Source organism: Anabrus simplex, chromosome 1, assembly GCF_040414725.1.
Source record: "Anabrus simplex isolate iqAnaSimp1 chromosome 1, ASM4041472v1, whole genome shotgun sequence".
In the NCBI taxonomy this organism is placed as follows: domain Eukaryota; kingdom Metazoa; phylum Arthropoda; class Insecta; order Orthoptera; family Tettigoniidae; genus Anabrus; species Anabrus simplex.
Genome location: NC_090265.1, coordinates 1,238,889,529 through 1,238,902,965, shown reverse-complemented (window position 1 = coordinate 1,238,902,965; position 13,437 = coordinate 1,238,889,529). Strand labels below are relative to the sequence as shown.

Genomic DNA, 13,437 nt, shown 5'->3' with positions numbered 1-13,437 from the left:
CAGAACAAATCATGCTGCTTTCCTTTGATCTTCGTCTTTTCCAGTTCTTGTATCAAGTAGTCCCACACACTGGAACCTTACTCTAATTGGGGTCTTACCAGAGACTTATATGCCCTTTTCATCTTTACTGCAGCTGCTAAATACTCACATAACCAACTCTCAAGTCTTCTCAGCCCAGAATTTGCAACATTTTTGTAACACGATACTTTTGTCAGAAATCATCCAGAACAAAATATGCTCTTTTCCTTAGTATCTTTTCTCGAATCAAGAACAGTGATCTTTGTGAGGGTCCCATACACCATAACCATACTCTAAGGGGTCTCACCAATCAATTATATGCCCTCTCCTTTACATCCTTACTACCCCTAAGTACTCTAATGACCATATGAAGAGATTTGTAACCTTTATTTACAACCTCACTGGGCAATGTCAGATGATACCAACCTGCTGTGTCAGACTAAACACGGGTGTAGGAGAGAGCACATTTGAAATGTGAGTTAATAAGACAAAACTGATGACGATTAAACATTAAACATGGAAATTATGGAATGAACACTACAAATGATCAAATGAAGGATAGCCTATTGAAGTCTTCAGTGAACAAAAGCTGCCAAATATTTGAAGATGCAAAGGAAAAATTAATTCAAAAATTTTGAGAGATCATACCAAGGGAGAGTCTTCTTCTTCTTTTCTGTTTCTTCTTCTTGCCGTGCCGTCTTATGTCGAAGGTTGGCAATCATCATGGCCATTCTAGTTTTTGAGTCTGCCACATGGAAACCAACATCATGTTTATCTCGAACCAGTCCCTCAGGTTCTTCGGCCAGACCCATATTTCAAAGGCTTCCAGCTTCTTGCATAGGACCTGGGTTAGAGTCCACCCTTTCATTCTATACAGTATGTAGGAAGTATATAGCCCCTGATCACTCGCAGCCTTAAATCTAGATTGAGGTTCCAGTTTCTGAGGAGCTTCTTCATTATAATGAAGGTGTTGTGCGCATGCTCATTTATTGCCTTGATCTCGTGACTAAGCTCCCATTGTTGGTTCAGATTAGAGCTGAGGTACTTGAACTGTCGAACACGCTTGATCTTCTCGGTGTCTCGCACGAGTCTTTCCTGGATGGACCTTAGCTTGCTCACGATCATGAACTTGGTCTTTTTCACATTTATCTTGAGGCCCCACTTGTTACAAGCAGTTGACTCTCTCCAACAATGCTTGAAGATCTTCTGCACTATCTGCTAGCAGCACAGTGTCATCTGCATAGCAAATGTTGTTGATGCGCTCTCCATTGGTGTATGGCTGTCTCCAGTGCTTAATTGAGTATTGCCTGTCAGTAGGTGTTAAAAAGCAAGAGATAAAACACAACCCTGATGGACTGCTCACTGGATTTCAATCTCTTCAGACAGGCTGTCTTCCATGCAGACAATAGCTTTCTGGTTCCAGTACAGATTTGTGATGATGTGAGTGTCTCAGCTGTCGAGACCGATCTTCCTTAGCACTTCTAGCAGTCTACCGTGTTGTACTTTATCGAACGCCTTTTTGTAATCGATAAAACATGCATACAGATCCTTGTTCATATACTGGCACTGCTGTACAAGGACCTGTATGCAGTACAGTGCATCTCACATCCCAAAGCCATTCCTGAACCCAAATTGTGTTTCTGAATGTGTCTCCTTGCATCTAGCATAGCTTCTGCCATGAACGATCTTCAGAACATGGTTCATCAATGCTGATTGTATGGTGTTCCACACATAACTTTGTAGTGGTCTTCATCATTAGAGTGACGTAGGCAGATTTAAGCCAATCATTTGTAAATATGCCAGTTCTGTACAGTGCTTTGAAGAGGTCTGTTAGGACATCAGTGCTATTGTCATCCACCAGCTTTAGATTTTCAGTGTCCACTGATCTGGCTCTATGGTCGTATCATTCTTCAATTGTCCAACAACTCACCGCACGTCCTCCTGCAATATGTTGGGAATCAGTGTATGCTTCAACCTCACCATGCTACTCTAGTCTGACGTTCTCAAGTAGCAGCTCAGTGTACACCGACCATGCTTTCTCTTCATTCCCAACATTTCTTTGATCTTCTTGTGCAGGTTGAAGTTGTCATGTCTCTCTTATAGTTCTTCAGTTTGCAGACACTTTGATGACAACCATTCTTCTTGAGCGGCTTTGATCTTGGCTTTTATTTCCTAATGTACCTGGTCATATCGCTCTTGGTTATGATTCTCCCATCTCTCATCCATTAAGTTCAGAATCTCATCCGTCATCCACAGCTGTTTCTTCCTCCTCATCCTTGCTGTCAAATACTTTGTCTCTGTCATGATGAGCACCTGCTTCATGCCTGCCCACAACTCTTCTACATTGTGCTCCTTATCTTTTAGTCATTTCAGGCCTTCCACAAGATCAACCTTGACTCTGCAGCAAACCTTGGACTTTCTTGACCTTGTTTATATTTATTAGCATCGTCCTTGACCCTCCGTGAATGGTCTTGAGATTAAGCTTCATGTTCCCAACCACTGGGTTGTGGTCATATGTAGTGTCAGTTCCTGGGTATGTGAGTTGTTTTAAAAGTTGTTATTTTTTTTTTTTTTTTTTTTTTTTTACAATTTGTTTTACATTGCAACAACACAGATAGGTCTGATGGTGACGATGGGATAGGAAAGGCCTAGGAATGGGAAGAAAGCAGCTCTGGCCTTAATTAAGGTACAGCCCCAGCATTTGTCTGGTATGAAAATGGGAAACCATGGAAAACCATCTTCAGGGCTGCTGACAGTGGGATGCGAGCCCACTATCTCCCGGATGCAAGCTCACAGCTGTGTGCCCCTAACCGCATGGCCAACTTGCCCAGTGGGGTATGTTTTGACTGTCTGGAAGTGATTCCTGAATCTCCGGTTGACCAGGATGTAGTCTGTCTGTTTCCTGACTATATTCCCTGCTCTGTCTTGAGGCGGCTTCCATATGCAAAGATGGCATGGGGGAAGTTTGAAGAAGGTGTTCAGGATGATTAGATTTTCTTCCTGGCAGAATTGAATGAGTCAACTTCCCTCTCATTACGCACACTCAACCCAAAGTCTCCCACCACTTCTACTGTTCTTCCCTCGCTTACCTTTGCATTCATAGCCTGCTTCTTCATCATTTACATCACCTCCTGGACCTGTTCATAGAAATGTTCAACCTCTTCATCCTCCTCACCTGCAGTCGATGCGTAAATCTAGATAATATTAACATTGAGAGGACTGGCTTACAGCTGCAATAATGTGACATGGTCTGAGAGCGATACGAAATTCTTCACAGCATGGCTCACCCGGCATGAAACGATCACAGCAACTCCTTGTCGGTGATCCAGCTCATTGTTCCTCGCATAGTACACCATATGGTCATAGGACACACATTGTCCATATCCCGGCCATCTCATTTCAATTACATCGAGGATGTCAATCCCAAGTCTCTTCATCTCCCGTGTGGCATTGAGGATCTTTCCGGTTTCGTGCATACTTCGGACATTTCATATTGCAATCCTGATGGCTGACCTGCAGATTGTTAGCATCCTCTGCCCATCTAAAGTCTGCCAGAGACTGAGGGCCATATGTTTAGTATTCTCAGCCATGATGATTTTACAAGAAAAAATTAATGCAGCAGTTTTCCATTGCCTTCCACATTGCAGCATGACACCCATACCACTAATCCAACTTCATGTGCCATTGTATGGTTCTGAGCCTTTTCATCTCACAAGGTCCTCATTCTGTTGAAGCTGCTGCCCTTCAACAAGCTGAGTTCCAGTGGGATTTAATCCACTGAAGGACCATCACCCTCCCAAGGAGGCTCCTCTGGATTATCAATCAATCAATCAATCAATCAATCAATCAATCAATCAATCAATCAATCAATCAATCAATCAATCAATCAATCAATCAATCAATCAATCAATCCTGCATTTAGGGCAGTCGTGCAGGTGGCAGATTCCCTATCTGTTGTCTTCTTAGCCTTTTCTTAAATGATCACAAAGAAATTGGAAAATTATTGAACATCTCCCTTGGTAAGTTATTCGAATCCCTAACTCCCCTTCATATAAACAAATATTTGCCCCAATTTGTCCCCTTGAATTCCAACTTATCTTCATATTGTGATCTTTCCTACTTTTAAAGACACCACTCAAACTAATTCGTCTACTGATGTCCTCCCACGCCATCTCTCCACTGACAGCTCAGAAAATACCACTTAGACAAGCAGCTTGTCTCCTTTCTCCCAAGCCTTCCCAGCCCTAACTTTGCAGCATTTTTGTAACACTACTCTTTTGTTGGAAACAACCCAGAACAAATCGAGCTGCTTTTCTTTGGATTTTTTCCAGTTCTTGAATCAAGTAATCCTGGTGAGGGTCCCATACACTGGAACCATATTCTAGTTGGGGCCTTATCAGAGACTTACATGCCCTCTCCTTTACATCCATACTACAATCCCAAAATACCCTCATAACCATGTGCAGAGACCTGTACCCTTTATTAACAATCATATTTATGTGATTACCCCAATGAAGGTCTTTTCTTACATTAACACCTAGGTACTTACAAGGATCCCCAAAAGAAACTTTCACCCCATCAATGCAGTAATTAAAACTGAGAGGACTTTTCCTATTTGTGAAAATCACAACCTAACTTTTAACCCTGTTTATCATCATACCATTGCTTACCGTCCATCTCACAACACTATTGAGGTCACCCTGCAGTCACTCACAATCTTGTAACTTATTTATTACTCTGTACAGAATATCATCTGCAAACAGGCTTATCTCTGATTCCACTTCTTTACACACATCATTGAATATAAGGAAACATAAACGTCCAATAATACTGCCTTGAGAAATTCCCCTCTTAATTATTACAGGGTCAGATAAAACTTCACCTACACTAATTTTCTGAGTTCTATTTTCTAGAAATATAGCTACCCATTCAGTCACTCTTTTTTCTAGTCCAATAGCACTCATTTTTGCCAGTAGTCTTCCATGATCTACCCTATCAAATGCCTTAAATAGGTCAATCGCAATACAGACCACTTGGCCTCCTGAATCCAGGATATCTGCTATATCTTGCTGAAATCTTACAAGCTGAGCTTCAGTGGAATAACATTTCCTAAACCCAAACTGCCTTCTGTCAAACCAGTTATTAATTTTGCAAACATGTCTAATATAATCAGAAGGAATGCTTTCCCAAAGCTTACATGCAATGCATGTCAAACTGACTGGCCTGTAATTTTCAGCTTTATGTCTATCAGCCCTTTCCTTTATACACAGGGGCTACTATAGCAACTCTCCATTCATTTGGTATAGCTCCTTCAACCAAACAATAATCAAATGAGTACTTCAGATATGGTACTATATCCCAACCCATTGCCTTTAGTGTATCCCAGAAATCTTATCAATTCCAGCTGCTTTTCTAGTTTTCACCTTTTGTATCTTACTGTAAATGTCATTGTTATCATAGGTAAATTTTAATACTTCTTTAGTATTACTCACCTCCCCTACCTGGACATTATCCTTGTACCCAACAATCTTTACAAACTCCTGACTAAATACTTCTGCCTTTTGAAGATCCTCACATACACACTCCCCTTGTTCATTAATGATTCCTGGAATGTCTTTCTTTGAACCGGTTTCTGCCTTAAAGTACCTACACATACCCTTCCATTTCTCACTAAAATTTGTATGACCACCAATTATGCTTGCCATCATGTTATCCTTAGCTGACTTCTTTGCTAGATTCAATTTCCTAGTAAGTTCCTTCAATTTCTCCTTACTTCCGTTGCCATTTCTAACTCTTATTTCTTTCCAACCTGAACCTCCTTCTTAGTTTCTTTACTTCTCTGTTATTATATAGTGGATGTTTACCGTTCCTTACCACCTTTAAAAGTACCAACCTATTTTCACATTCCTCAACAATTGCTTTAAACCCATCCCAGAGTCGTTTACATTTTTATTTACTGTTTTCCACCGATCATAGTCACCTATTAAAAACTCCCTCATGCCTGTTTTATTAGCCATATGGTACTGCCTAATAGTCCTAATTTTAATCTCTTCCTTTCTTTCACATTTATTTTTAATTACCACAAAAACAACTTTCCCTCGTACCATCTATTACTTCGGTTTCTCTCTAGAGCTCATCTGGTTTTACCAGCACCACATCCAGAATATTCTTCCCTCTAGTTGGTTCCATCACTTTCTGAATCAGGTGCCCTTCCCATATTAACTTATTTGCCGTTTGTTGTTCATGCTTCCTGTCATTCGCATTACCTTCCCAATTGACATTTGGTAAATTGAGATCACCTGCTACCATCACATTCCTTTCCATATCATTTCTAACATAGCTGATTATCTTATCAAATAATTCTGAATCAGCATCTGTGCTACCCTTTCCTGGTCTGTACACTCCAAAGACGTAAAGTTGCCTATTATCTTTAGAAATGAGCCTTACCCCTAGAATTTCATGTTTTTCATCCTTAACTTTTTGGTAGCTTACAAATTCTTCTTTCGCCAGAATGAATACTCCCCCTCCTACTATTCCTATCCTATCTCTACGATACACACTCCAGTTCTGTGAGAATATTTCTGCATCCATTATATCATTTCTCAGCCATGATTCAACTCCTATTACAATTGTCTGGAACGAATATATCTATTAAATTACTTAATTCTATTCCTTTGTTTACAATACTTCTGCAGTTGAGCACTAACATTTTTATGTCATCCCTACTTGATTTCCAGTTCCCTGTTTCCTTAACACCACTCCCTAGGCCACCTCATTTCCTTGAATGTACCTTCCTATAACCCTTCTAAACAAATTTCCTAACTTATATGTACCACTGCGGTTTATGTGAAGGCCATCTTAGTGCAGATCCCTGTCTCCTACCCACCCATTAGGATCTATAAATCCCACTCCCAGTTTCCCACATACCCACTCCATAGTCTCATTTAAATCCCCATTCACCTTACAGTCAGTATCCCTCCTACACAGTATTTCCCCGGATAACAATCTCCACTTCCTTAAATTTCATCTGTGCTGCATTTACCAGATCCCACACATCCCCAACTATGTTAGTACTTATACCTACCTGTCTTATGCTGTTAGTACCAATGTGAAACACTACCACCTTCTGCTTTCCCTCTTCCTTCTCTTCTACTTTCTTCAACATCTTCCTCAACCTAATTCCTGGATAACACTCTACCCTGGTTCCCTTTCCTCCACACACTTTCCCCACATGTCTAACGATGGAATCTCCCATGACCAGAGCCTCAACCCTACCCACCTCATTTGATCCCCTCCCCTCTTGGTCAGCACTATCTTCTCTCACTGCTGCAGAACACTTTCTCCTCCCTTTTCTCCCTCCCATGACCCTGTTCCACCTATCTTTTCCTTTCCACTACACTACATTTCCCTTTCCTACCTTTTCCCTTCCTCCTACTTCCACACATCTCAGCAACAGTTCCCTGTTCCTCAACTTCCCTCGGTTGTTCTACCTGCAGTGACTCATACTGATTTCTCACAGACACCTGTCCTGAATTCTGATCCTGAACAGAGCCCTTAGCCTGCAATCTCCTTCCCCTTAAAACATTAGACCACCTGTCTACTACAATTCCTCCATTTCCTTCCCATCCCTCCTTTACACCTACTGTATCCTGTACATTATTTGAGGGATGCCTACTTTCCTTCCTGTCCTCTGAGAGAATCCTAATTATCTCCCTCAAACTCTCCAACTCCTCCCTCGTACTTCTTAATGCCTGGCCACACCCACAGTTTCTACACTTGCACTCCTTAGCCATTATTTACAAAACAATGGGAAGAAAAGGAAAAATAAAATAACTTATTCTGTGCAAAATAAAAATGAAAGGAAAGAAATATTGTCTAGGATAGGTCACAAAGATCACACAACAACAAGGTAATTAATATAAGCTACTACTCTACTACAATACTACTTAGTTGAACTAATTTTTTTTATAACACCCTAACAGAATGATAAATGCTGTTAATTACTGAAAACTGAAAGTAACACACAAGAATTAGGCCTACACAATTCTTAACTTCAGTTAAGTCTACCATAATTACTGCAACAGAATTCTAGTAAGAGGGTTAATACAGATACCACAGATACTATAGATACTATGGTACAGATACTATACTACACAAATATTTCACAGTAATAGAATAAACACACTGATTTATAATAAGATACCTACTATAATACACTACAATGCTTTTAAACTACATTCAGACATATCCTAATTATAATACAACAGGTTATTGCTAAGCACAAACTGAAATGGAAATTACAATTAAAGTTTGAAATTTGCAAGACTACTCAAAATAATAGAATAAGTACTCTAATTTTTAATAAGTCACTACAATACACTACAATAGTTTTTAAACTATGTTCAGACATATCCTAATTACAATAGGTTATTACTAAGCACAAATAGAATTGAAAATTGCAATTAGGCCTAAAGTTTGAAATTCGCAAGAACTACCATACTCCAAGATTACCAACAAAGTTAAATGTGTAGACAGAAAATTATTTATTTAGTATTACTTTATCCTACTATGCTCTAATAGAAGTGAAATGCGACTGTTCAGTGAAATACTGTATATTCTGTTGAAATCCCTTCTTTAAACAAAATTTACAACAGTATCACATTATTTGAAGAAGTTGTTACCTTCGTGATAGGTGGGACAGTCGAACTGCTATTTGAACTACCCTGTCAATTACCTGCACTAATATAACCACTGCTGAAGTTACGACTCTTTTTAATATCCTGTCTTTGTAAGTATTTTATCAACAAACCTACTGATATTTTAATAATAATATTTGAAAAATTCTAATATTTAAAAAATTCTTCTTTCATGCGGTCCTAAGTTACAGCTTGTAATCTAGCGAACACCTACGGAACTACCCAGTGTTAAAATTGTAAATAAATAACTACAAACCAGCACTAAACACCAATATTTGTGGAATTAATGTAACACACACAAAAAATTTGCTAAATTTCTACAACTATTAACTACTTTATCACTAAGATAACCTCTCACTAACCTCTGCCCAAAGCCATTGGCCCTCCCAGGGTCATCAGTAACTGACTGCCGCCTGACATTCGGCTCTAAGAGTATATGGAAAAAAAAAAATAACAAGGGAACAGAGAGCAATGAGTGCAATTTGACTAATTAAATTAAATATATCACCCAGTTATTTATTTAACCTCTTAACTAGGCGTGACGAGTTAATTCATCTACCAATAGTTGTTACTCAATCGGTAATGATGAGTTAACTCATCTAGAGCCTTCAAAAATTGTTATCTGCTGGGTGGGATGTGTTTCTTGTCTCTTATTGTTGTTGAGTGTAGTTCTATGATCCCTTTATAGATGTTGGTAAGTTCCAGATTTACTGCGCCATAGTGCGTGCCAATATTTCATTTTATTTTCTTCCATACATAATGGCTAAATGTGCTCATTTGGATGATTGAAACTATTCTTCATCTCACTGATTCAAATGAAGAATTAGATGATAACTCTTTGGATAGCAACGATAGGACAGGTGGTGAAAGTGACAGTGAACTTGCTTCTGGAAATGAAGAAGAGAGAGAAGATATTAGCTTGCCTACGACAAGTGATGCAGCCACTTTGCACCGTCATAGCCTGTGCTCTTTTTACGTTTGTATCGCTTAGTAAAATAAAATTGAAACCGTTGCAAGAAGTCAAATCAAATATTGAATTATGGTTTGAATTACCAAATGCAAATCAAAAGGAACCACTTTTCCCTTTGCAAAAATCAAATGATCCTAAACATGTCTCTCAGTCATGGCCATCCATCAATGGCTTCTAGTTTCAGATCACCACCAGCCATTAGACATAGCCTGCACGGTTGCTGGATAACACTGTATGACCATCGATCCATACCTTACATCACAGCCTGCAAAAGTTACACTTTGATCACATCTTTTGTGTTGCTAACTTCTGTAATGCAAATTTTCAGATGACCACCAGCCATAAGACATATTTATATCAAAATGGGCAGGCTAGATAACTTGTCTTCTGCGAAGGCATGCACACGTAATGGGCAGGACGAGTTCCTTCGTCATTCACGGAAGCACATAATGGGCAGGACGAGTTCCTTCATCATTCGCGGAATCCTAATGGGCATGACGGGGTAACTCATCACCCACATCATGATAATGGGCGTGACGAATTGATTCGTTTTCAGTCAAAATATATTTCCCGCTATGAATGTTTGTTTCTCAGTGGACACTCCCTGGTTAAGAGGTTAAAAAAATTACATTTGAAGCTTACACATAAGAGTAGAGAATATCAAGATCATGTTAGAATCACAACATTATTAAGACAAAATCACATTGCTAGTTCATATATACTATCGAAATATGCAATCAAAACGCTGGTATGATACCATACCTTGTTGTAGATTTCTGTAGAAATTTGTTTTAATTTATTGTGTGAATCAAATCCTTTGTATAAGTAGATTTATGGCTCTCTCTGTCTTATTTACTTTCTCTCTAGTACAGTTTTGTGTTTAAAAGCATTGTATATTTGTTTTTCCCTCAAAATACTATTTTTAATAGTATCACTTCTGAGGATTATATGTTTCCTTATTTATTGATGGTAGGTATTTAAATGAAATGAATTCACCCTGTTCATTAACTCATTTCATGCCAACAGGGAACTACAGCTGCCTTAAAGTGGACCTGATTTTCACTCGTGACCGGGCATTCTATTTTACAACAGTGTTCATACCAGGCATCATCTTAGTTACATCATCGTTCATAACTTTCTGGCTCGAGTGGAATGCTGTCCCTGCTCGAGTCATGATTGGTAAGTAACTTCTGGTGGATATATTAATATTGTAGTGATTTTTAGCAATTTCATGTCCAAGTTTGAAATCATGGATAATGTATGAGTCGTCAAGTAAATAATCTTTTAAGTTGGATTACCAGTTCATATAGAGCATTTTGATCATGTTCTGAGTCTTTAGTCCTGGAGGCTTAGATTAGCCCCAATCCATTTCTGATTCTTAAATAATTAATGTTAGGACCTCACTATTAGGCCATCAATCAATTTCACAGACATTCACGGAGTGTACATTAAAAAATATTTTTAACAAATCTGAGGACATTGTTGGGCCCCTCTTCTGTCTGATATACTAGAAACTTATCAGACACAACACAGCAATCAGACTGGATTTAATAGGACAGTGACGCTTACAGAAGGAAGAAAAAAAACACTGTTCCGCACCTCATTCTATCAAAACTCGCCAAAAAACCAACAAAATTTGGCTAAGAAATGAAATCCGGTTTTTACACAAGAAAAAATCTTACTTGAATAATAGACTTTATGAGACTCACCTTGAAACAGCCAATTTGCTCCCTAGCATGGGCGCCCGCAGGATCTTTTCCAGGGGAGGGGGGGCACATTAACAATTTTCTTGAATATAAAACCAATATAACGTCAGCAACATTAAATTGTTTACAGAAATTTCCAGTTAAAACAGATGCTAGATGACTGTCAGTAAGTTCAGTTTATGAAATAATCTGGTATGATATTAAACAATTGAACATCAACATTTTTAGAATTCCAGAGGGGGGGGGCAAGTGCCACCCCTTGCAGGCGCCCATGCTCCCTAGTGCCCAGTGGAATCTTTTCCAAGACCAAATTAATAATAGACTTTTTGACCTACTTTTGCAGAAACAACTTACCTTAGAGAAAAAATTAAACACTTTAAAAATGAACACAACTCTACCGAAAAATTAGTCTAAAGAGACTAGTTTGTCTAAAAATGTAATTGAGAAATTCCACCCCCCCCCCTCCCCCCCTGTAGTTAACCTGTCTAAAGTAACTTTAAATGAAGAAGAAACCGCCATTCTATCGAAAGGCTCAAAACACAACTAGCCTAACCTGAACAAAATGAACATCACCACTACTTTAGTTATTGAGTCTGAAGCCGCCATCAACAAACCATTAGAACAACACGAAAAACTTAGATTCGAAATAAAAAGGAAATTAGACAAAATTTTTACCTCTGACAATGTAAACAAAAGATTCTCCTCCATTAATCCCGCTGACAACAAGCAGATTTCCAAACACAAACAAATCGACAAACTTAAAAAGAACATCAATAATAACGACCTAATAGTCACTAAAGCTGATAAAGGTAAATACCACAGTTATAATGAATAAAACCGATATGTCTCTAAAACTAAGGAATTTTTTAACAGCAGCACCTTTTCAACAATTAAGAAAGACCCAACCCAATGAATTCAGCGACAATTAAAACAAACCCTAAAGAACACTTCCTTTCTTTTCACGGACCACAAAAAATCTAAGCTTTTAAATATGAACCTGGGTCTTCCTACAGCTAAAGCCCTCCCAAAGATCCATAAGGCCAACATCCCTATCTGCCCTATTATTAACTATAGGCCTAGTCTTCTGTATAAAGCCTCTCAATTTGTCCAAAGTTTCTTGGCTAAAAACTACCATTTTCTTGCCAATAAGTCTATTAAAAAACACCATTGAACTAATTGACAAACTAAAGACCTTCGACTTGCAACCTAACCACTCCCTTCATTCTTTTGACATAGTCAACATGTATCCAAGCATACAAACAGCAAAGCTTTTCCCTGTTATTGAAAGCAACTTAAAGAAATACAGTCCTCTTAGCAAACTTGAAATACATGACTTCATCTCCATTCTGAAATTAGTCGCCAATAATAACTTTTTCACTTTTGACAAAACTATTTATCAACAAGACAGATTAGCAATGGATTTACCCGCCTCTGGTATCTTAGCGGAGATTTATTTAGATTATCTGGAACACACTAAAATCAACAACAAATTTCCCAACATTCTTCTGTGGGCCAGATACGTGGATGACACCTTCGTAATTATGAACGAAGAAATTAAGAACGCGGCCTCTACCCTTCACTATCTTAACAGCATCGATCCCCACATAAAATTTACACTTGAGTCTGAAGCAAACTGGTTAATCAATTTTCTAGATTTGACCATTCATAGACACCCTTCCTCTTAATCTTACAAAATCTTCAGGAAACCCACACAAACTGCAACTACCATTCGTCAAGACTCCACACATCCCCAAGCACACAAACGTGCTACCTATAATAGTTTAGTCCACCGTGCCTTCACAATACCCATGTCAAAGAAAGACTTGAACAACGAACTCAATACTATTCGTGCAATCGCCAAATTGAATGGTTACAATAAGCCCTATATAGAACAGATTATCAACAAGTTCAGATGCCAACCTAAGACCACTCTTACTAAAGAAAAATCTAAAGATGCCACTTCTGCCAGCTTTACTTTCAACAATGATGTCTACAAAATCACCAGTCTCTTCAGAAAACATAACGTAAAAATTCCCTTCAGAACAAA

At 38.6% G+C, this 13,437-nt stretch overlaps 1 protein-coding gene across 8 annotated transcripts in view; it reads left to right on the top strand.

Annotated features, from left to right (window-relative positions):
- Positions 1 to 13,437, top strand: part of pHCl-1 (pH-sensitive chloride channel 1) — a 1,475,408-nt gene that overhangs the window by 1,132,482 nt on the left and 329,489 nt on the right. For all 8 annotated transcript variants that reach the window (XR_011017610.1, XM_068225461.1, XM_068225460.1 and 5 more), the window contains one exon: positions 10,711 to 10,863. Coding sequence is in view for 7 of the 8 variants with exons in the window: in XM_068225461.1 (XP_068081562.1) it covers positions 10,711 to 10,863 (153 nt within the window). In the remaining variant the exon portion in view is untranslated. The remainder of the gene's footprint in view (positions 1 to 10,710; positions 10,864 to 13,437) is intronic.